Source organism: Amphibalanus amphitrite, unplaced genomic scaffold (genome assembly GCF_019059575.1).
Source record: "Amphibalanus amphitrite isolate SeventyFive unplaced genomic scaffold, NRLGWU_Aamphi_draft 000758F_arrow, whole genome shotgun sequence".
Lineage (NCBI taxonomy): Eukaryota > Metazoa > Arthropoda > Thecostraca > Balanomorpha > Balanidae > Amphibalanus > Amphibalanus amphitrite.
Genome location: NW_024882252.1, coordinates 267,231 through 287,876, shown reverse-complemented (window position 1 = coordinate 287,876; position 20,646 = coordinate 267,231). Strand labels below are relative to the sequence as shown.

Genomic DNA, 20,646 nt, shown 5'->3' with positions numbered 1-20,646 from the left:
CTTTGGAAATCAAACACATATTTTGATCAAATTCATTTCGAGCAAAAAAATGATTCAAATTTTTTATTCAAATTTATACCATTAGTCAAAATAGAAAAAAATAAATCGAGGGTTATCAAAAAGCTACTAGATTTGAAGCAACAAATCGTTTCTCGTTTCCCGCTTCCGAGGGATTGTGGCGCGGGTACCGGTGTTTTGTGTAAAGAAATTTGGTGAGGACATATCAATATCGGATGAGGGTTGATGTCACGTATCATGTACATTTTGATCCATAAGCTGCATTTCTCATGTGAACTCTCTTTCATTTGCTTATAAGTGCCATTTCGTTTTGCGGCCATTGAGGGCAAGTCGTGTGCATTTGAACATGAATTGGAATAGCAATTGGCAATGTTCTGGAATCATAGCTTGAATGTATGAATTTAGTTGACAATACTTATTTTGAGTACATATTTCTTTTAAATTTATGATAATTTAGTTATAGTTTTCAGGGACTGAGCCCTGGTGCACATATTCTCGGAGGCTGGCGGTTGGGAGCTTCACATTCAGAGGCGGTTGGTCTGAATCCGCTGCTCGAGATTCGGTTGTCTAGAATATGCTACTATCAGCAGCGTATTCATCACATGTCTGTATCAGCAGCAGCTTCTAGCTAATACCGCATATAGGCGCAGTGGACTTAGTGTCATGCTCTTGGTATTGGTCTCAGTCCTTGGGGAGGGAGGCAGTGAAGTTGACTGCTGCAGTGTTTGGTGTTTGCATCAGAGTATGACGTTAACGTGTTTCTCATGCTAAGTACAGCTCACAGTGTCTCCTTGACTGTGACCCACAGGTGTAAGGCCTGATAGGTGCTCATTGGCTATCAGTCTGGTCTGGTGGCATAACTAGAGAGCCAAAATGTTTTGTCCTCAGCGCTGTGTGCTGATCGATCCTGTCACTAGAGGTAGAGGATTCTCATAATGCTAAGGGTGCTTTTCCTGCACCTGACAAGTAGGACCTTCAAATTCTTGTGTTTTAAAACACATTTAGGTAGGTTTCCCAACATCATCACTGTTTTATGTGAAGTAGTCTGTGTCTAATATGAAATTTAAGCAATTGCTCTAACATTATGTGGTAACCTTTGAATTTTAGGCACCCCAAAGCTGCTATATCTCCCCCTCCCCCTCTTGGTTCCAAGAACACATTTTGTCATACGTAGGCTGGTTTAACAGATACTTTATGCATCTGGCAAATTATGGGGCTTTCTGTTGTTGAATTTACCAAAATTTACCTTGAGTCACTTCCAGTACCCAGAACTTGACCAACAAGTAATTAGACTGGAAGTAACGCTTGGTGGTCGATGCATCCTTTTATGGTGGTATTCCATCCCGCTGTGATAATTTCACCCCTCGTCCTCGCAATCTGTAACCCACCCCTTATCAAATGTATCGCTGGGTGACTCTGAAGGACTGTTTTCATGGCGCTGGGGTCCAGGGGGTCGCTGCTCCCCCGTCTCGCCCTAATCGTCACAGTGCTGGCCCCACTGCCGATTCTCGGTTAAGGAGCACTATGGGAGTAGGTATTTGGTGAGCTGGAGATTTGATGGATGCGTAGCAGACTGCGAGTCAAGTCGGGATGTTTACTGTTTGCCCGATGACCCGTTTAATGTCGACTGGACTTAATGGCCTATGATTGTTGGAGAAGATGGGCGCAAAATGACCCCAGCAGACCAGAGGGGTGTTCACGGGCACCGCAAACTGCTGAGTGCGGTGTGTGCAGCAGGCGTGGGGGTAGGGGATGGGTAGGCGTTTCTGACGTGACTGCGTGCGGTGGATGGTCCGCTGTGGCCAGTCCCGACCGGCCACAGCGGTCGCTGTGTGCGGTGACGGAAGGCTGACGCAGTGGGCGGAGCTTGGAGGCTGTGTACGGTCCGGCCGCACACAGGGCCCGTGAAGAGCCCTCAGCAGTCTGTGCGCCCTAAAGCTCTAATAAACAAACGATTGTTGGAGAGGGCGGTCATGTGTTCGGGACTGGGGTCCGAGTAGGGCAAAATACGAATGCAATTAACATCATTTAGTGCTGCTGTTTCTAACATCACACTAACAATCCAAATGATGGTACGACAGCGGTCCTTACGGGCCATTCGGCGATATTATCATGATGGGCGAGGGAGGATGATATAATGTGAGTTGTTCGTGCGGATCCTCACTTACCTATATAATAGGCGAATATCTGGGTGTACAAAGATTGCCCTACAAAGATTTGCGCTCAAACGTATGTGAACAAATTTTGGTGATCCTTTACAGACAAAGGCTATTGATCAGATCAAAAGTACCTATCTCAACATGAGTGGGGAAATATGTCGCTGATTTGGCTTTTGATGAGCTGATTTGTGATTTTTATTTGAAATGCATTTATGCAAAATACGAATGTAATTAACATCATTTAGTGCTGCTGTTTCTAACATCACACTAACAATCCAAATGATGGTACGACAGTCAGCGCTGCTATGTGACCGGCCTGTTGCTCCGTTGTTGCAGTGAGGCGGTGACCGTTGGCACACACACTCACCATGTCTGACGAGGCCAAGGAGCTGAAGGACAAGGCGACGGACGAGGAGGGAGCCGAGGAGGAGGAGGAGTACTCGGTCGAGAAGGTGCTCTCCAAACGCATCCGAAACGGAAAGCTCGAGTACCTCCTCAAATGGAAGGGATATTCAGAGTAAGTTGGCGCCGAATCATAATAATGATTTTAGGGTATGAATGGGATGAGTGGAGGGTTGTTGCTCGGAATAGGAGTTTCGGCGTTGTTGTTTGAGGCGAGATAAAGAGGTGGGATGAGATATAGTTCGTTTATTTTAAGTTTGACCCTCACTGTAAGCATCCTTTTAAACACAGCACAATAATTACTGCCTGAATTACTGAGAAAACTGGTCAGCGCACATTGTATTGAAGATGTTAACAATATTTTCTTAAGTTTTGAACACCGATGATGAACCGTTATGTTTAACGCCGTGCGATTTATTAATTAGTTCAGTTATCATTCCTGACAAATCGTCTATCCCTGTGGGGCTGTAAATATGGGCAAATACGGGCTGGGAGTCTGGGAACTGGGAGCCAGGAAGAAATAATTTTGATGATTTTAATAAAGATGATCGTCGTTTTCTCAGTAATTCAGACAGCAATTCTCGTGCTGTGTTCAAAGAGACGTTTACAGTGAGGGTCAAACTGAGAATAAACGAACTGTAGTTTGTCTGTCTTTGGCCTTATGCCGCTTATCTGGTATTTTGGAATTAATTTTTTTGTAAGACAATTTGCGCAGTTTGCGGCAAAATGCTATGTAATGGGGCATTTCTTTTCGCGCATGTCGGTTTGCTTGCGTCACACTCTGGCGAGGTTACAACGCAGTAATAATGATGCAACAGCACAGATGGCAGCACTGCGGTCATACCCGTTGTCTGCGCTGACGGTATGTGCCGGTAGAGTGAGAACTCTGGCACCGATCCGCTCTGCTCACGGTCCCTGGGTCGGCGCTGGCTCCATTTCACCCGTCTCCAAGGGCTGGCACTGTGGCTGACCCGAGACGCCGTTCCAGTGAGGACAACACCTGGGAGCCGGCCGAGAACCTCGACTGCCCAGAGCTGATCTCCGCATTCGAGGAGGCCGACCGCAAGAAGAAGGAGAAGGAGAAGGAAAAGAAGCGGAAGACGGGCGCCGGCGGCGCTGGAGACGACTCGACCAAGAAGAAGAAGAAGCCGGCCGAGGACGACTCGAAGCCGCGCGGCTTCGACCGGGGCCTGGAGCCGGATCGGATCATCGGCGCTACCGACTCGAGCGGCGAGCTCATGTTCCTCATCAAATGGTCAGTAGTGCGACGCATTGGTGGAGTTGTTTGGCCCATGAAATAGTTTGTGTTGCCCTTTGCGATGTGTGTGCAACAACACTTATTAACGATATTTGGTCTCATCTGTTAGCCACTATGTGATCAGATTAACCTATACGCGATCAGGACTGGTGTTCTGATCATCCGATGTGATCAGAGTCGATGTGTTGATCGTTGTGTTCTCGTGGTTTGGCCCTATCGTATTTAGATGTATGTCCTTTTGCTCATAGTTTGATCGCACTTCAACTGTGTCTTCGTGAACTGGCCGTAACCCCTTGGTTTGGCCGTCCGCTATCAAATGTCGCTACGTCGCCCGTCTAACCGCGTCTGTTCGTCTGCAGGAAGGGCAGTGACGAGGCGGACCTGGTGCCGGCGCGACAGGCCAACGTGCGCTGTCCGCAGACGGTCATCCAGTTCTACGAGGAGCGGCTTACCTGGCACACGTCCAACGCCGACGAGGAGGATAAGAACTAGGCTCGCGCGCGCGCACGCGCGGTCTCTCATCGGTCGGCCGGGCGCCGCCGCCACACTCCATTTATCATCATGGGCTGAAACTGGGCGGGAGGGGTGTCTCGGGGGCGGGGTCAGGGGAGGGCGGGGATGTCGGGTAGGGTGTTCGCGCGCTGAGGTGTCTCGGACCGGCGGCCTCGGGCGCGGCGGGCGGGGCACGCCCACAGCCAAGCACAGTGACCTGCAGGAGCGTTCGGTCAGCGCCGTTTTCATGTCTTATTCCTGAGTTTTGGCCATTCATCATTGTGTAGCATTGTCCTTTTAATAAAGGCTCCTTAGTGTGAGAGGCGTGTGTGATGGAGGTGAGGAGTAGTAAAGGTAAATGCCGAGTGGAGGGTGTGAATGAACTCGCGGACATGGGTACCAAATGTTTTCTATTCCCTAAATCCCTCTCGCCATTGAATGGTTTGTTCACAACTCTCGGGTGATCCTCGTAAAAACATGCACAAGTGTGTGCTCATTCTGTGCAAACTGGGAACGATATGCAGATGTGCGGCAGGTCTCCGCTCCTACAGGGACCGTGGTGAGCGGACCACTCGAGCCTTAGCCAAACGCATTCCGACTCTGCGGCGGGGGAAACACGAGATTACACTGAACAGCAATGTGCAATGGGGAGAGCTGATGTTACGTGTGACCTACCGGCTACCACTCGTCTATTTCAAAGACCATCGATTCATCCCCCATCGCCCGTTTACTCCGCCCCTCGGCCCAACGTTATCCCACCTCGCTACCTCGTCCTGACCACCCGCCTGTTCTTTCAGCGCCGCAGTCCGCACCTTACCACCACGGCCCCTTCCCGACCCGGCCTTCTCCGTCGTCACCCGCCGGGCCGCGCTGCTACCGTAGCGGCACGGCCTTCTCCGTTCACCGCCGCGCCGGGCCGGGCCGCCTCCTTAGCCCGATCACCTTCCTTTTCGTAATTCGGTGAGTACAGCAGCTCGGCTTGGTTGGGTGGCTCTCGTCATTGGTGCAAATGTAGGGGGGGGGGGGGGGGATGGACGCTGACAAACTCAGTGTTTTTTGTTTGTTTTTGTTTTTTAGTGCGACTGACTGATCGTCCACGAGCCTCGACATTGCCTCAGATCGCTGTACCCCATCGTTTTCCGTCATATCCTTTGTGCGCTATTCATACGGACCAAATGGGAATAGAACCTTCGCGTGATAGTCTTTACTGTAACTGTCATACCTACTGAATCTTGGCTGATAACGTCTGAAAACCCTGTAGTGGTATTATTGTAATTTGTTTGACTTGATTGTGCACCGAGGCGGTCGCCGGCGCACCATTTACGACCCCAGCAGGCCCCTCCGAGACCTTGAGGTGCGAAGTGGCTCCACCCCGAGCTACGAGATCTAATCGCAATCCTCCTTAGTTACGCCAGCCCCACACAGATGTTGTTGAACCCAGTGAAATGCGCCCTTGGAATGACACACGGTTTACAGTGACTCGCACGACCGTCCTGCGCCAGTCACATGACATTTTGTAATGATACTTGATCCAGCGTTTACAACGCCGAATTCTCTGAAAATTCAGAGCCTCCGATCCTCTACCATTTAATTTTCCGTCCGGCTGTGCTGTGAATGGTTATCCTAATCACTTTACCGCCCCTTTCCGGGTGGCCGGGGCGCTATGGCCCAGGCCATGTGGGGCCCATATGGGGCCGTTCTGAGCCGGCCCTGTGCCGCTCTGCCAATCAGCAGCCACTCGAATGTAACCCGGAGACTACTGGGCGTCAGTGATCCTCTTCCCGTCGTAAGGGACTGCGGTACCGGACAATAATTACACATTGGCAAGTACGACACGAACTTGATAGGTACGTACGTTATAAACGGACAACGGTTTTATATTAAGTACTGGCAAAACATTCGATGCTATTGCCAGACTCCAGTGCAGAACGTTGACGGTTTCAGTTTTTCCTTGTCGTTTTAACCTTGTTATTCTAAAATTAATGGGCGCTAATTTTAAGCATATCATTTCTAGTTTTAGTCTTCCAGGCCCTGTCGTGCAGCCGCGTCTGACATTCTTTAGCTTAGATGAAATCTTGATTGTGGCACACTGATCGCCGGCTGTGATAGTGTGAAAGGGAACACAAAAACACTTTCCCGTGCCGCTTAGCTCCGCGCCGATATGAGATCCATTGTCCCGATCTGATGGACTGGTTCAAGACAATGTGCGACCGTCTCGCATCGTTGCGATGAAATTGGCAACAAATGGCTCCTGCGGAGATACAATCATCAGCTTTGGTCGATGCCGTGGTTATGCGTTGCGCCAAACATCTAGCGGGGCACAGTCGCTGGACGTGTGCGTTACAGGAATAGGCACCTTCCTCGAGCCCCGATCTTAGTCCGTCTCCGTCAAATCTTCTGAAATTACGACACCTCTCAACTTGACAAGAAATCTCTTCGAGTCGATGACCTGCACCGGCAGATAGCGACTGCTGCTGAAGCTCCGCACCTCTTTGCATCCGTTCGCTATCGGTGCGTTCGTTACCAGGTCATTACTCACTCACTCTCACCTGTATTGTTCGCGGACCGAACCGGGCCGAGCCGTGGATGGGTCATCGGTCGGCGGGGGGGGGGGGGGGTCCCCACGCCCGTGACACGCGTCCCCACCCAATGTAAGCGGAGCGGCGTCGGTCGGCAGTGAAGCGGCACCGCATCTGAATGCGATCCCCGCGCGTGCCGCCCCAAAACCGGAACAGCGGCTCTAATTGCCGTCCTGCCGCGGGCGGCGGCGCCGTCCGGATGCGGCGTCAAACGGGCCGGGCGGGGAGGCGCGGGGCGCGGCCGGCGGCGTCCCGGCTCTGACCCGGGCGGGCCGGCCGGGCTGGGGGTCCCCACTGCTCCGCCTCCACCTGTGGACTCGGCCCCACCCCGCGACAGCACTGATGCGACGTGTTCGGGAAACCGCCCACGGCCAGCTGCCGGTGTTTGAGGGATGCGTGTGGACCAACTCTGAGGATGGAAATCGAGCGTGAATATTCAACAGGAGAGGTCGATGTCCGACCGAAGTGAGTGACCGGATCAAATTGGGGACACTGCAGGAGTGCCTAATTACGGGAGAATCAAAATGGTAGTGGAGTCGCCGTGGAATAAGGACGTTACTTCCGTATAGTAACGCTGGATGCACTGAGCGGGGTTTACGATATAAAACTTATAAGGAACGTCCGTTAAACCCGAAAATGAGAAATGATTTGTAACAGCTCTTAGTAATGGCCTTTCCCCAATCGATGTAGCGTAAAACTGAACCGTTTTGTGGCCACTTTATCAGCCATAATGTGCCCGTTTACCGGGCTCTGATGTGCCCGTTAACCTGCCGCAAGGTGTTATTTAGATTTAGACATACATTTACTGGCCGCGATATACATTGTTTTTGTGCGTCCATTTAATCGGTCGAAGTACAATGCTCGTGTTAGTAGTGTAAGGTAAGTAGCGTTTTGTCAGTTTTATTGTCTTTACCGAGCCCATTTGATCTGTCGTGACCGTTTACTCTTACATATTGGTGGTATTTGGCCGGATGTAGTCCTAAGAATGAATTCTCTAGGCATCTAGTGCGTTCTCTCGCTATCTGTAACCGTGCGCTTTCAAAGTTTTTTTCCTCAAACTGGAAATTGGCTCCCTTTGAAAGCAGGATCACACTCACTCACACTGTCCGTTGTCAGCGCACTGTCAGCTCATCGTTTCACCGACCCCTGAACTCTGAAGCACGACTCACCCCACCGTATCATGTCGCGATATCAAAAGTTGTTCGTTCCTTGACACGCTTTCTTTTCCTTTCCTTTTTCAGTCCGTGGCAGCATATCGACTTTATGGGGAACCCTGCTGTGCCCGGATCTCTTACCTATCGTGGAGAACAACCTCATCTCCCTCAAATTCCCCGTGGAAAATCTCGCACAACGCCCGGCCCGGCGGGGCGCCGGGTGCGCGGAAATTCCGCGTCCTTCCGCGCGGGTCCGCTGCCGGAGCCGCCCGGTGTGACACGACCTGACGTGTGACGACGTGACGACCCGTGACGGAGCGCGGCGTGACGCCGGCCGCGCGCGCCGCCGCCCGCCAGTCGCGTCATCCGCCGCACGCCGCGCGCACGGCCGCTGGAGAACCGGACAGCCGCCGCGGACATCCGCCAACTAACCTGACCGGTCACCGGTCTCCGAGTGGTGCGGCCGGAGACTGAGCGCGGAGAGCGCACTGAGAGGAGCGCGCGGACACAACCCGTCCGTGCCCAGTGGCTGTGAGAGGACCCGCCGCGCTGACGAGGCCCCGCCGGGACCATGGTGGCCGGCGCGATGGTAGCCGGGACGCTGATGGTCATGAGCGCGATACTGCAGACGGCGGCAGACAGAGGTGAGTGGCCGCGACTCCGCCGGCCGGCAGCGTACCGCGGAGGCCGCACTGCACAATGGAGACAGTTATTTCCTCATTCTGATGAGTGAGATAGAGTAGAGTGAGTCGCCCACCATGACACTGCTTCCGAAAGTCGGTATGCATATTGCATGTGTTTGTCACTTTTCTGACCACTTTCGATCAATCCACTGGAACCTTTTCCGCATCGCGATACGGGCATTTCAACAGCAGGGTTTATCTGCTAAAATTTCACGGTAAATATAAAAAATAACTTCAGAAAACTATGGTCATATTTTTTTTCGCATTGATCAGAGCTTTTAAGGTTTTACGTTTTATCGATAAAAATTTATGAAGAGCCGCATGCCTTTTTCTCATGACCTTTATTTCCAAATGTTTATTAATGTTCATTCAATACCTAATCAATTATACCAAAAATAAAAGCTGTCTACCGAACTCCGCCGTAAGACCTTTCAAGCTTACGCTAGAGCATCAATCTTGACCGGGATTTGTAAGTAAAAGCCCGCGGTACAATTTATATGCAGGTATGATGGGCTGGATTATTCCTATATGCGTTGCATTCAAAAACTATATTTTATTCCTCAGACCAAACCCACTTGTACCCCAACACCATTAATTCATTCGGAGATCACTTTTTGCCATAACTATACCACTGAAACTCCGTTGAACCGCCGAGCCGATAATCCAGCTATATCGCAGTTATCTTCTTGTGTTCCCGAACAGTCTCCGCTGTGGATGAGGATATTTCCAAACAAGGGCTAGCCTGTGACGTATGGAGAGCCGCTAGCTTATGGATGAGTGGAGTTTTCGATGTCACCAACCGACCGTTCCACAGACGCATGTACAATAAATAAGTCGTCCTGCCATGGACACCTGGTCCTGTGCCTCCCCATGACACGATCCCACTAGGGACCGGTAGTCGCTTCCGCTACACTTACTCGCGATGCTCCGTTTAGCTCGACCGTAACGAAGTGCCTAGCAGCTGGGCACCGTTTACCTCGGCAATAAACAGTATTCACTCGTGACCGAGTCCCAGACCGTTAGTGGCGGATTCTACAGCCATATGTTCAACGGATTGTTGTGTGGGCTGACTGTGCATACATTTGAGTGTATATATATTCTTCTTCATGCTTTATTCACTTCATACGTTACTTTTCGTGACATATCGCTACTTCTGATGTTCTTGCTCTCATTCGTTCCCTTTCCCTAGTTTCTAATTATGTCTGTCTCTTCTCCTTGTCAGCCTACCACCCATTTATTTATGTTGTTGCATTCAGTTTTGCATGCTTCATTGTAATGCGTTTCTTTGTATCATGGGTCAGACGATGAAGAATGAATGCAATGCATGAAAAGTCCAACACATCAATTATCACCAGAGTCGGGTTTCTCCGACTTTCGAGACTAAGCTTAGGTACATATCCCCAAATGGAGACATGGATATTAACAAAAATAATTTTTTGTCCCATCATAAAATATCGACACAACGGACAAACAAATTGTCAAGGTTCTTTAACCTAGGCTTCCGTCCTGCCCGCACTGGTTGCCATCACCGGACAGCCATTTGTTCGGTTGGACCTTTCCTCGCTATATCTTACCAGTATAACGCCTTATGGGGCGACTAACGGAGCGAGCGAGAGGGTGGGCCTTGCACGTGCGAAATTTCGAGGGGGTACCTCCAACTGACTTGTGCACGGCACCCTACTAACCGGTCTCTAGCGATGTGCCAAATTTGAGCACAATCGGCCCAGCCGTTCTCGAGATCTGGAAGCGGCACCCTGCACGTGCGCACGTGCAAAATGGGTCCCAACTGACTTGTGCACGGCACCCTACTAACTGGTCCCTAACCGTGTACCAAATTTGAGCGCCATCGGTCCAGCCGTTCTCGAGATCTGGAAACGACCCCTGCACGTGCGCACGTGCAGCAGCACCCCAACCTTAACACATGCAGATGAATTATGTGATGGAGACCTAACTGTGTACCGAGTTTCAATTCAATCGGCCCAGCCGTTGTGCCGTTATTGAGGTTGCAATTTTGGGGGTTCTTAAAAAATGTCCAACTTCACCACGCGCCACGTGCGGTGGTTGGCAAGAACGCATGGTGGCCATCACACCACAGAACTTTTACGTCCAAGTGACATTCAGTAAAGAAGACCGCTTGTCAATCGGATTTCCCGTTCCTAAGATATTAGCTTTTGAAGAGCGTCCCCACGGCCGGCCGGCCGGCCGGCCGGCCGCTCATACTCAGGATTTTCCCTTAATTCAGTATGAGACTCCGCTCGCTTCGCTCGCTCCGTAACAAGGTAAACAAAGTCACCATGACGTCGCTCTTTTTCTAATTTTGCTAGCATGTTGGCGTCAACATTAACCCTTCGGGATGTTTCTAACCGGACCACTGATATTTCTACATGTATCGGTAAAGGCAAGGCGCGAATGACGCCCTGGAACAGTCATCTCATAGTCGTTCCCCCGGCGCTGCCGATCATCCATTGCCAGTCGCCGACCCTTCCCGTGTGTCCGGAGAGCCGTCCTTGGCTGCATCAGCCAGAGAGCGGGCGTGACGGTGGTCCGTGCGAGTGTCGCGTCACGCCCGTCACCGGAGCCGGCCGCAGCTCGCCGTGACGCAGCGACGGCCACGAGTCAATTGAGCTCCCGGCCGCAGCGGCCAGTCACAATATCCGGCACGTGCTGTCTGATGATGACTTGTCCATTCGGAAACGCGCCAAGGACCCCGGGTCGGCTTTCAGTGGTTTTGTGGACTGGCTGGAAACGTCAACAACTGGGCAATGACACGTCCGAGTGAATAAAAGGCCGAGTGGCCTTTGCGGGGAGACGTGGTGCGTGAACGGAGCAGTAAAAGGATATTGGGCAGGACTGAGAGTCGCCCAATCACGTGCCATAAACCTTGCGACGAAGGACAATGAGGGAGCAGCTCAGATTGTTCTGGAATTGTGGGTGGTGGAGGCAGCGACCCGAAGACAACTTCCGGCCGCTGTGGAATGCGTGGCAGAATTGAAAACAATTATCCGCCATTTAAAATGCTAAGGAATACTGAGGCCTTGGCCCTTCTACCTTTTTACTTTGGACGGGCTCATTATTCCTGAATTGTACTGATTATTTTTACGTCTAAATTGAAAGCATTTCTCCATTGCACACGAATGTAGCTATCATAGATGCTATCGTTTCTCATTCCCATCCGGGTTCGTGGCCATTTGCCGTATCATCTCCCTGCTGCAGGCATGGTCCGGTCCCCAAGTTTGTAGCTTGCTCCGAAGTACCGCAGTGTCGGCGGTTCTGCCACGATACCAGCGCAGACTGTGCCCGTTCGCTCTCCGACTGAGCGGAGACGCCAGCGTCGCTGGTGGTGTCGGTGCCGGCGGAAACAGCAGCGAACGGGTGGTCACGGCTCTGCGAGTTCACGCCGCTGCTCCGTGAGTTCACGGCCGGCGGTGCTCGCGTGAGTTCACGGCCGGTTCCATGTCCAGGCGCCGTGAGGCAGCTGGGACGACGAGCCGCGTCTGGGGGCGAGAGTCAGCGGGTGGCCGTCCCGAGTCCGGCCTTATCCCGAGGAAAATGGAGGCAAGGCAACCCGAGCAAAGCGAAGCCGGTGCAAGGGAGTAGGGAAACAAAAGGGGAGCAAGGGAGCAAGAGCATCCGGAGATTATTTTGCTGAGGAAACGCTTTACGCGAGGACTGGGAGAGCCCACTGAAGCTGCCGATTACCATCAGTATTGTGGCATTGTGAGCTGAACCTGAAGCTGAATTGGGTGGCAAGAGAAACTGACAATTGGCCCCTGCATGCTAATTTGCGAATGCATGATACTACGCAGCGCACGTAACCAGCGTCAATTGCTCCACCGTGTGGTCATGTGATACTGTTTTATGACGAACTGTTTTGGTGTAAAACTGCCGAGCAAGGGTTGAAGTCCATGACGTTACGACATTTAAAATGACCACAGAATTACCTGGTAAGATTGAATAGCGCTACTGCGAAACCAAAGTCAAAGCTGTAAGCTGTTAGCTGTGGGCCACAGAATGCATATTTTCTACGCCTTCAGAGACTTAATTTTTTACCGAAAGTGATTGCTCCAAGGCTTGTTGGCTGGCAGCATGATTTTCTATGTCATTGCATGTAAGTAAGTAGATTTGGCATATGCATGTCCTAGTCCTTTCCGTCTCTTTCACTCCCCCCAAAAAAACCTACATTTGACATTTGTCACTTCTAATAAACTTGTCTTCTTACTTCCTTTCATTCTCGTTGCAGATATGCCGGAAGATGCGTGTTGCCTCGTCCCTCAACTAAACGTTGCATCACGAGTCACGACCTTACAATGGAGATTGTTCTGGATCCACACACCAAATGTGCCGACGTACGAATGTTATTGTTCAGTGCCCGCCGGTACCTACGATTTCGAGGTCCGTGCCGTACCAGGGCGTATCACGGTGCCGTAAAATCCGAGCCGACGCGCAGTCCGAATCAAATGGTTTCTCCGGCCGCCGGATGCCTCAGTTCGCTCGGGCTGTCACACCGAGGGTGCCAGCATCAACGGCACGCGCCCGAGACGCGTCACTTTCACAGAGCGAATTTCGTGGCCGGCCGCTGTAAAATGCCCGTCGCCGCTCTGTGTGGTAGAAGCTGCGCTGTGGTTTCATTGTGCGAGACCGTCTCGCCTTGAAAGGCGGGCCGCGGATGGGTGGCGGCCCTGGCGCCTGAACAAGAAGCGCGTTACGTAGCTACGCAGCACAAAACAGCTTTACGACAGAAAATTGTTCCGTCTGTGTGTGACTGGAAAGCATGACGGCTTCGAACTGACGGCTCCAATTAAAATACGATCACAATAAAACTGGTCGTGTAACATTGCATCACTATCACTCTAACTGTATCATGCTCTCAACAACATCTTGCTCACTGCTCAGTTGCGACGATCTGCTGCTTGGTTCAAAGCACCATGATAATTGATAGACATTAGAGATAGCCTACAAATTTTCACCTTGTGCTTTACTGCAAGTCTATTTAACTTTTTTTTTACCATGAAGTTCATGGCGTACGCTCCAAATGGACCGTATCACTCCTATCGTCACAACTCAGGGCGGCTCATTAGCGCGGCGGTGGAGAGTTTTGGGCGGCGGAGAGCTCAGCATTGGTGAGCTCTCCGCCGGATCGGAGCGGGTGTGTTTAGCTGCTGCACCGCCAGTCTGCTGTGATCTTCACAAACTGGCTGAGGATATGCCGTGAGTCGGAGTGTACGGTTACAGCGTCAACTGGCAGCGGTTATACATATTTCTGTAGGAAGGATGTGCTTAAGTTTTATAGCTAAGGAAGTCACTTCCTTTCCCTTACGCCGATAAGAGCAAATGTATTGCTCCAGCGGCAGCGTCTTTGCCCAGTGTCAGTGGTTGCTGTCCCTCCCCATTGCCCAGCTTTCATTTGTCATTACTGCGGTTTTAGGCCACGCATACCAGCTGCATTCCCCTCGGTATCGTCTCCAGCCGACCAGAGCAGCCCTCCTGTCGCTCTGGGCAGCCGTCGTCCCCATAGCGTCCCACCACGGCTGAGCAGTTCCAGGGCCGGGCGCTGGACTCTCGCAGGGGCGCAGGTGCCACCCTCACGGCTCGTTCGGCTTCACGGCTCATCCTGTCACCCTACTCACCCTCAGCGGCCGCCTCGGGCGCCTGTCACCCTGCTGAGTGCCCACCCTGCGCCGCCCCACTCGGGAGTAATACCGCACGCAGTCAGTTTCCCCGCAATCAGTCCAATTACAGCGTCACGCCTATGTGTGAGCCCGGCGAGCGGTCCGTAACACCGTGTCGGTGGCGACACCGCGCCGGCACCCGCCACGCGCGCGCGTCGGTCAGCTGACGTCACGCGAGTGACGTGCGTCATCAGTCATCGCCGACAACAGAGCGGGCGCCGCCGCTGCAGTCGGGTCGTAACAGGGACGGCGGATTGATTTATCGGGACTCGGCTAGTTGGAGTGAATGGATCGACTTTCTGTGATGACAGGACGAGAAACGGACACGCAGGGTGAATCGGCCTCAAATCGTGTCGGAATATCAAAATAAAACCTACATCGCTCACCCATTGAACTACAAAATAACTCAACCGACACACCACTGCCAAAGCTTATTTTCGACTTGTTCTTGTCCCACTTCTTTTTCGAGAGTGCAACTCTGTCTTCTGCAACACAATAGGCCGCTACATCTATAGGCTATAGCGTTACTGCCGACTCCTGGTATAGAGCGACCCTGTCACTGATCTTCCTTATTTTCCCAGCCACCTTTTTACTTCTTGTACTCATTTTTACTTTCCCAGATGGTGACCATTCGCTTACTTCTGGTTTATCTACCTCCCCGTCACTGACCGTCTCCCCTGCCGCCCGCAGACTGTTACCGTCCGCTGGCGTCCGGACGGCGGCTGGGAGTCCAGTTTATCTCACGTCGTTACAGTGAGACCACGCTGGACGAGTGTGCCGACAAGTGCCTGAGGTCGGAGACGACCTGCCGCGCCTTCAGCTACCGACAGTGAGTGAGCAGAGTGGGGAGTGTGAGATGTGAGGTAGGAGAGTTCAGTTGAAAATAGGGGGTGTTGTGGTGAGCCACGAGTATTCCGACTCGAGTTTGACGGGAAGTGTGAGGATAGTCGCAGATAAGACAGAAGTGTCCTGAGTTTGAGTTTAGCTCTAATAAACGTCCAGCTCCGTCTCAAGATATCTTGTATTTATAACTTCACTTGCATATTTTGTACTCATCCGCACATTCTGCGATCTGCATGGATTTACCACGCTGTGCGTTGTGCTCTGACCTGCGTCTCTGCCCCTGTCCCGCTCCAGGCCGGACACGGTGGTGAACGGCGTGTCCGTGGACCTGAACTGCGAGCTGACCACCACCCCCGTGAACGGCATCGAGCGGATGCTGACGGTGGACGCCGACTACGAGACGTTCGAGCCGGTACAGAGCGCCGCCTGCCGCACCACGCTGCCAGGCTCATCTGGAAACTCGGCCGTCGAGAGCAGGGGTGGGTGACGGGCAATGGGGAGAGGAAGGGGAGGCTATGGACCATAATAGTGATAGAAAGAGGAATACGGAGCAATGCCGTTCAGCTGCGCTTCAAGCTCGATCACTTATGTACATAGGCGGCGGAACGATTTGAGACAAGGGGGGGCACCATGGCTCAAGGAGCCAAACCTAGGGTACCCCCAAATCCTATTTTCTCATCGGATTTAGGCCACTTATTTTTCGTCACAGCCCTGACACGATGATTTTTTTTTAATTTTATTTTTTACTAAACGAAAATGGCAGTTCACCCCCGTATGCAGGGGTGTAATTTTATATCTCTTTGTGGGGGCATATGCACCCACAATCCTGAATTATGTATGCCCACACAATGATGAAAATGCACCCACAAGTCGTTTACAAGGCTGCAAGCGTCCTTTCGAGAGTACGGTGCCCTTCGCATGCTCTAACGGCGTCCTCCTGACCGTCTCGCGTTCATGGATAATATAGCGTTTTTAATCACTCGGCGCCCTTCTGGGAGAATGGCGCACTTTTGACAGCACCGCGCCATTCTCATGGTCTAACGGCGCCCTCCTGACCGTCTCGCGTCCTTAGGTCTCTGTTCACCGTGCATCCCTCGACTGTTCGGCGCCCTTCTGGCCTCTCAGCGCCCCTGAACCACATATAGCGTTTTCAATCACTCGGCACCCTTTTACGAGAATGGCGCCCTTTTCATGATCTCAATGCGCCCTCGTAACCATCTGGCGTCCCCACGTCCCCACCAACGTAGCACTACTGACTGTGCGGCGCCCTTCTGGCCTCTTAGCGCCCCTGGACCACATAGCGTTTTCAATCACTCGGCGCCCTCCCAAGAGAATGGCGCCCTTTTCATCGTCTCACGGCGCCCTCGTAAGTCGTAACCGTCTGGTGCCTCCACATTTGGTGCCCCTCCTACTGGATGGCGCCCTCTACAGCTTTTTACGTCCTTCCGGTCAGTTTCCACTTTTAAGCGTGTATTTGCTTAGTCAGACACGTCACTTGAAGCGCCATTCGGCTAGCAATGTTATCAAATTCGGTGTTAATTTAGGCTCCCACATAAAGAATATCTATCGCGCCCCAAAACGGCCTGGCGCCGGGCGCCCCTACAGCTGGGCACCCACAATCATTTTAGGAAAATTACACCCCTGCCCGTATGTGTGGTTAACTTTAAGCTGATCCCCAAGTACCTATGTGTTTGTCTCTTCCTTATTCTCGTTTGATAAATTCTATTAATCCTACATGTAACAAATTACCAAGAAGCCATCGCATGGTACTAATCAGTGGCGAATCCCAGGGTGGAGGTCACATGGGTCATGACTTAGGGCCTGGGGTCACCACATGCCTGCCAGGAGCACCACAGGCCTGACAGCCGACAGGGGCACCACAGGCCCGCCAGGGGTACCATAGGCCTAGCAGGGGCACCACGGGCCTGTCAGTGGCACCACAGGCCTGTCAGGAGCACCATCGGCCTAGCAAAAGCACTACAGGTCTTCCAGGGGCACCACAGACCTGCCAGGGGCATCAGAGGCCTGCCAGGGGCACTATCGGATTCGCAGGGGAACCACCGGCCTCGCAAGGGCACCATGGGCCTGTCAAGGGCACCACAAGCCTGTCGTTGGCAATTTAGGATTGTCAGAGGCACCACAAACCTGTCAAGGGCACCTGCGTTCTAACAGGGGCACCACAAACCTGCCAAGGCCCAGGGACACCACAGGCTTAGCAAGGACACCACAGGCCTGTCAGGGCCCATGGGCACCTAAGTCATGTCAGGGCCCACCGTAGGCTTGTCAGGGGGCAGGGTAGGGAGGTACCACAGTCTTTCCAGGGGCATCAGCGGCCTAGCAGGTGCAGGGGCACCAGTCATCACATGACTAACCAAAAATAAAGAAAATAAAAAAAACTGAAAATAGGGCACCACCAAAATTAAGTGGCCGAAATCCGTTGAGGTTTTAATTTTGGGCATAGGTAGAGGCACCACTTCGATTCATGGCCCTCCCCTTGGAGTTTTCCCCGAATCTGCCCCTAGTACTAATACATCAAATTTAAGGGGGGGCACCTTGCTATTGGTGCCCCCCTTGCAGAATTCAAGGGGGGGCACGGTGCCCCGGTGCCCCCCCCGTTCCGCCGCCTATGCTTATGTATAATGGATGAAACGACACGGCTGTTTGAAATTAATTGCGATATTTTGTGTTTTGAGTATGTGGATGTGCAGTGTGTAATGTGCAGCTGCATACATTATTGCTATAACTTGCTAGCTTCACAAACTTTTTTTGCGGTTGACATAGTTTTTTCACTCTCAACTTGAGGCCTGTTTCACTAAAAACTTGCGATTACAAGTGTTTGAACTTTACAATTCATAAGTACTAGATGGCATGTTTTGCGCTATAACTGTGCGTTTTGATAGATGAGTTTGAGGGGGCATTAGTTAGGGTGTGGGAACTTTTGATTTTTATTTGTCTCATTTTGTCGGAGTTGGATATTTGTTTGTACGGCATGGTATGCTGGTGCTGGTTGCGGGTTGTTAGAGCCTTTCTCATGGTTTGCCTTTATCGAACTCAAACCCACCCTACCCTACCCTAACCTACCCATACCCTACCTTACTGATAACACATAGCTACCCTTCTCATACTCGATTAAAGTGACGTACCAAATTTGAGCGCCATCGGCCGAGCCGTTCTTGAGATATAAAACTGGCCCACTGCACATCCGCACGCGGAAACTGAGACTCCAGATGACTTGTGCCAGCTACCTTTCGAAATTGTCGTTATCAGTGTACAAAATTTGAGCGAAATCGGCCCAGCCGTTCTTGAGATTTATAAATGGACCCCTCACGTGCGCACGTGCAATCGATTTACCCTACCTGTCACAAATGACCATGCATCGCCAGGTTATAGCCCCCTCCACCCACAGTCCAAGTTTCAGTTCAATCGGCCCAGTAGCTGCTGAGTTATTCCTAGTACAAAAATGTACTGTTTACTGCTTAGCGCTTATTTCAAGTATTTGGGATTCCGCTGGGCGGGCGGTGCATTGCAGCCCATGCTTTGATAGCTATTGTCAAAAGTTGTATGACCTGCCGGCCATAAGCCATCGATCGGATTTTGTCGAAAAATACCTGTAACGTTAACAAAACACGGTCGCATGCTTGAGTCATTTTCACAAAAGTTTATTGACTTTTCGATAATATTTTGGGTGGATATTGGTCAGAAAAGAATGTTCTTTCCGAATATGTAGGTTTCATAACGATTGATCATCGTTTTCAATACGTTTTGATGTTGTAAAGGACATCGCGCTCCGCCCGAATCAAATTTTCAAATTAATTTTTCATTATTAAGGAAATGGTACGGATCATCAGTTTTTGTTTGCTATTCTCTGATTACACATACATTTGTCTGCAAAATGCTACAACACCGATTTCATTCCGTCAAGCCGTTTTCCAGCGGCATCGATTTTCCCGTCACAATGCACGAAATCGGTCATTTTTTCATAACCGGGGGTGCTGTCTTGCACGTGGCGCGTGCTATACTATGAAACCATATCAATACGCTAGGCCCATCTCTCCTCTATCGAGTGGTGTAAACCGCTTCTCGCTACGACCCTCCGTTGCCGATTTATACAGCCGGGAAGCGGGTGCCGCAGGCCGGTTTTCGCCCGATCGTCGATTTGACCGTTTCCTGTGTTAACCCTATGGCGCACCCTTTTGCACGTGCTGACGGCGCACCCCTGGCCCGATCACGCCCAAATTTTAATACCAAGACCGCCCACGCCCACAGATTCGGCATGCCAAATTTCACGCCGATACGCGGCGCCTTTCAGGCGCATTAAGACACATAAGTCATGACACATGGATGGATGGATGGAGAACGCACGGACGACTTATAAATCATAATATAGACTAGATGGCATGTTTTGCGCTATAACTTTATGTTTTGATTAAATTGGTTTTACGGATGCATTATGCTGGGTTAAAAATCGTTTTATTGGTATTATTTGGGTCCTAACCCATACCCTACCTGCCCATACCCTACCTGCCCATACCCTATCCTGCCCATACCCAACTTCTATCCTATCCTACCCATCACCTAACCATACTCTGCCCTGCCCATACCCTGCCCTGCCCATACTCTAACACTGCCATTATCCTACCCTGCCCATACCCTACCCGGCCCATACCCAACTTCTACCCTATCCTACCAGTCACCTAACCATACCCTACCCTGCCCATACCTACTCTGCCCATACACTACTTAGTACTCATACCCTAGATGGCCAGCTTTCGGTATATTGATCTGAGAGTAAGAATGCTTTGTTGCTGAGTCGATGCCTAACGGTACGCCAGCTCGTTAAAATGTAACATTCGCAGCCCTCTCGGCGGTTGCCGGCTGGCCGAATGCTACCTAGGGACGAATTCGGGCGAAAAACTTTGCCGCTGACCGGCCGCGAACCATCCGCTTTCGGATTAGGAGACTGACATCTTATCCACTCGGCCACGCCGTCAGCGGACGAAAGGGGAGTATTAGACAAATATAAAGCACACGGTAATATTACTGCGCCGGTGCCGCGTTCAAGGCCGGCCGCCGCCGCTCAACCGGTAAAAAATGCGTCGAAAACGGTATAATCATTGCTCTGTTTCTTAGAGCCCTTGATGACTTTTTGAAAATATTTTGGGTGGATATTGATCAGAAAAGAGTGTTCTTTCGATCTGGGGTAGATTTATAGCCATAAGTCGACGTTATCAATACATTATGACGGTGCAAAGGTGAGCATGAACGTAACACGTCAAACCCTCAATTTGTAAGCGTTTAATTATAAAGATGTGCGGGTGAATGGGCAAAAATATATATTTTCTGAACAGTTCAGATCCTCTTGTAGTCCGCGAAATGCATCCCGTGTCAT

The 20,646-nt window shown here is 51.3% G+C and overlaps 2 protein-coding genes across 3 annotated transcripts in view; both read left to right on the top strand.

Annotated features, from left to right (window-relative positions):
• The first annotated feature begins 77 nt into the window (after nucleotides 1–77).
• LOC122365716 (chromobox protein homolog 1-like) lies at nucleotides 78–4,649 on the top strand. 2 transcript variants are annotated; one of them, XM_043337158.1, is made up of 4 exons: nucleotides 78–212; nucleotides 2,514–2,694; nucleotides 3,568–3,834; nucleotides 4,197–4,649. In XM_043337158.1, the coding sequence occupies exons 2-4, from the start codon at nucleotides 2,546–2,548 to the stop codon at nucleotides 4,327–4,329; spliced, it is 549 nt and encodes a 182-aa protein (XP_043193093.1). In that variant the 5' UTR covers nucleotides 78–212; nucleotides 2,514–2,545; the 3' UTR covers nucleotides 4,330–4,649. The 2 variants fall into 2 exon arrangements, with proteins under 2 accessions (XP_043193093.1, XP_043193092.1); XM_043337157.1 differs by having other exon boundaries at nucleotides 95–212; nucleotides 3,532–3,834.
• A 3,832-nt stretch (nucleotides 4,650–8,481) lies between these two features.
• Nucleotides 8,482–20,646, top strand: part of LOC122365710 — a 46,436-nt gene continuing 34,271 nt past the window's right edge. The window contains exons 1-3 of the mRNA XM_043337149.1: nucleotides 8,482–8,706; nucleotides 15,105–15,243; nucleotides 15,552–15,736. Of these exons, the coding sequence (XP_043193084.1) occupies nucleotides 8,634–8,706; nucleotides 15,105–15,243; nucleotides 15,552–15,736 (397 nt within the window). The 5' untranslated portion in view covers nucleotides 8,482–8,633. The remainder of the gene's footprint in view (nucleotides 8,707–15,104; nucleotides 15,244–15,551; nucleotides 15,737–20,646) is intronic.

Coding starts and splice junctions, on each gene's coding strand:
- LOC122365716 (XM_043337157.1), top strand. CDS start 2,546: ATGTCTGACGAGGCCAAGGAGCTGAAGGACAAGGCGACGGACGAGGAG. Junction 2,695..3,531: donor AAATGGAAGGGATATTCAGA/GTAAGTTGGCGC, acceptor CCCGTCTCCAAG/GGCTGGCACTGTGGCTGACC. Junction 3,835..4,196: donor CTCATGTTCCTCATCAAATG/GTCAGTAGTGCG, acceptor GTTCGTCTGCAG/GAAGGGCAGTGACGAGGCGG.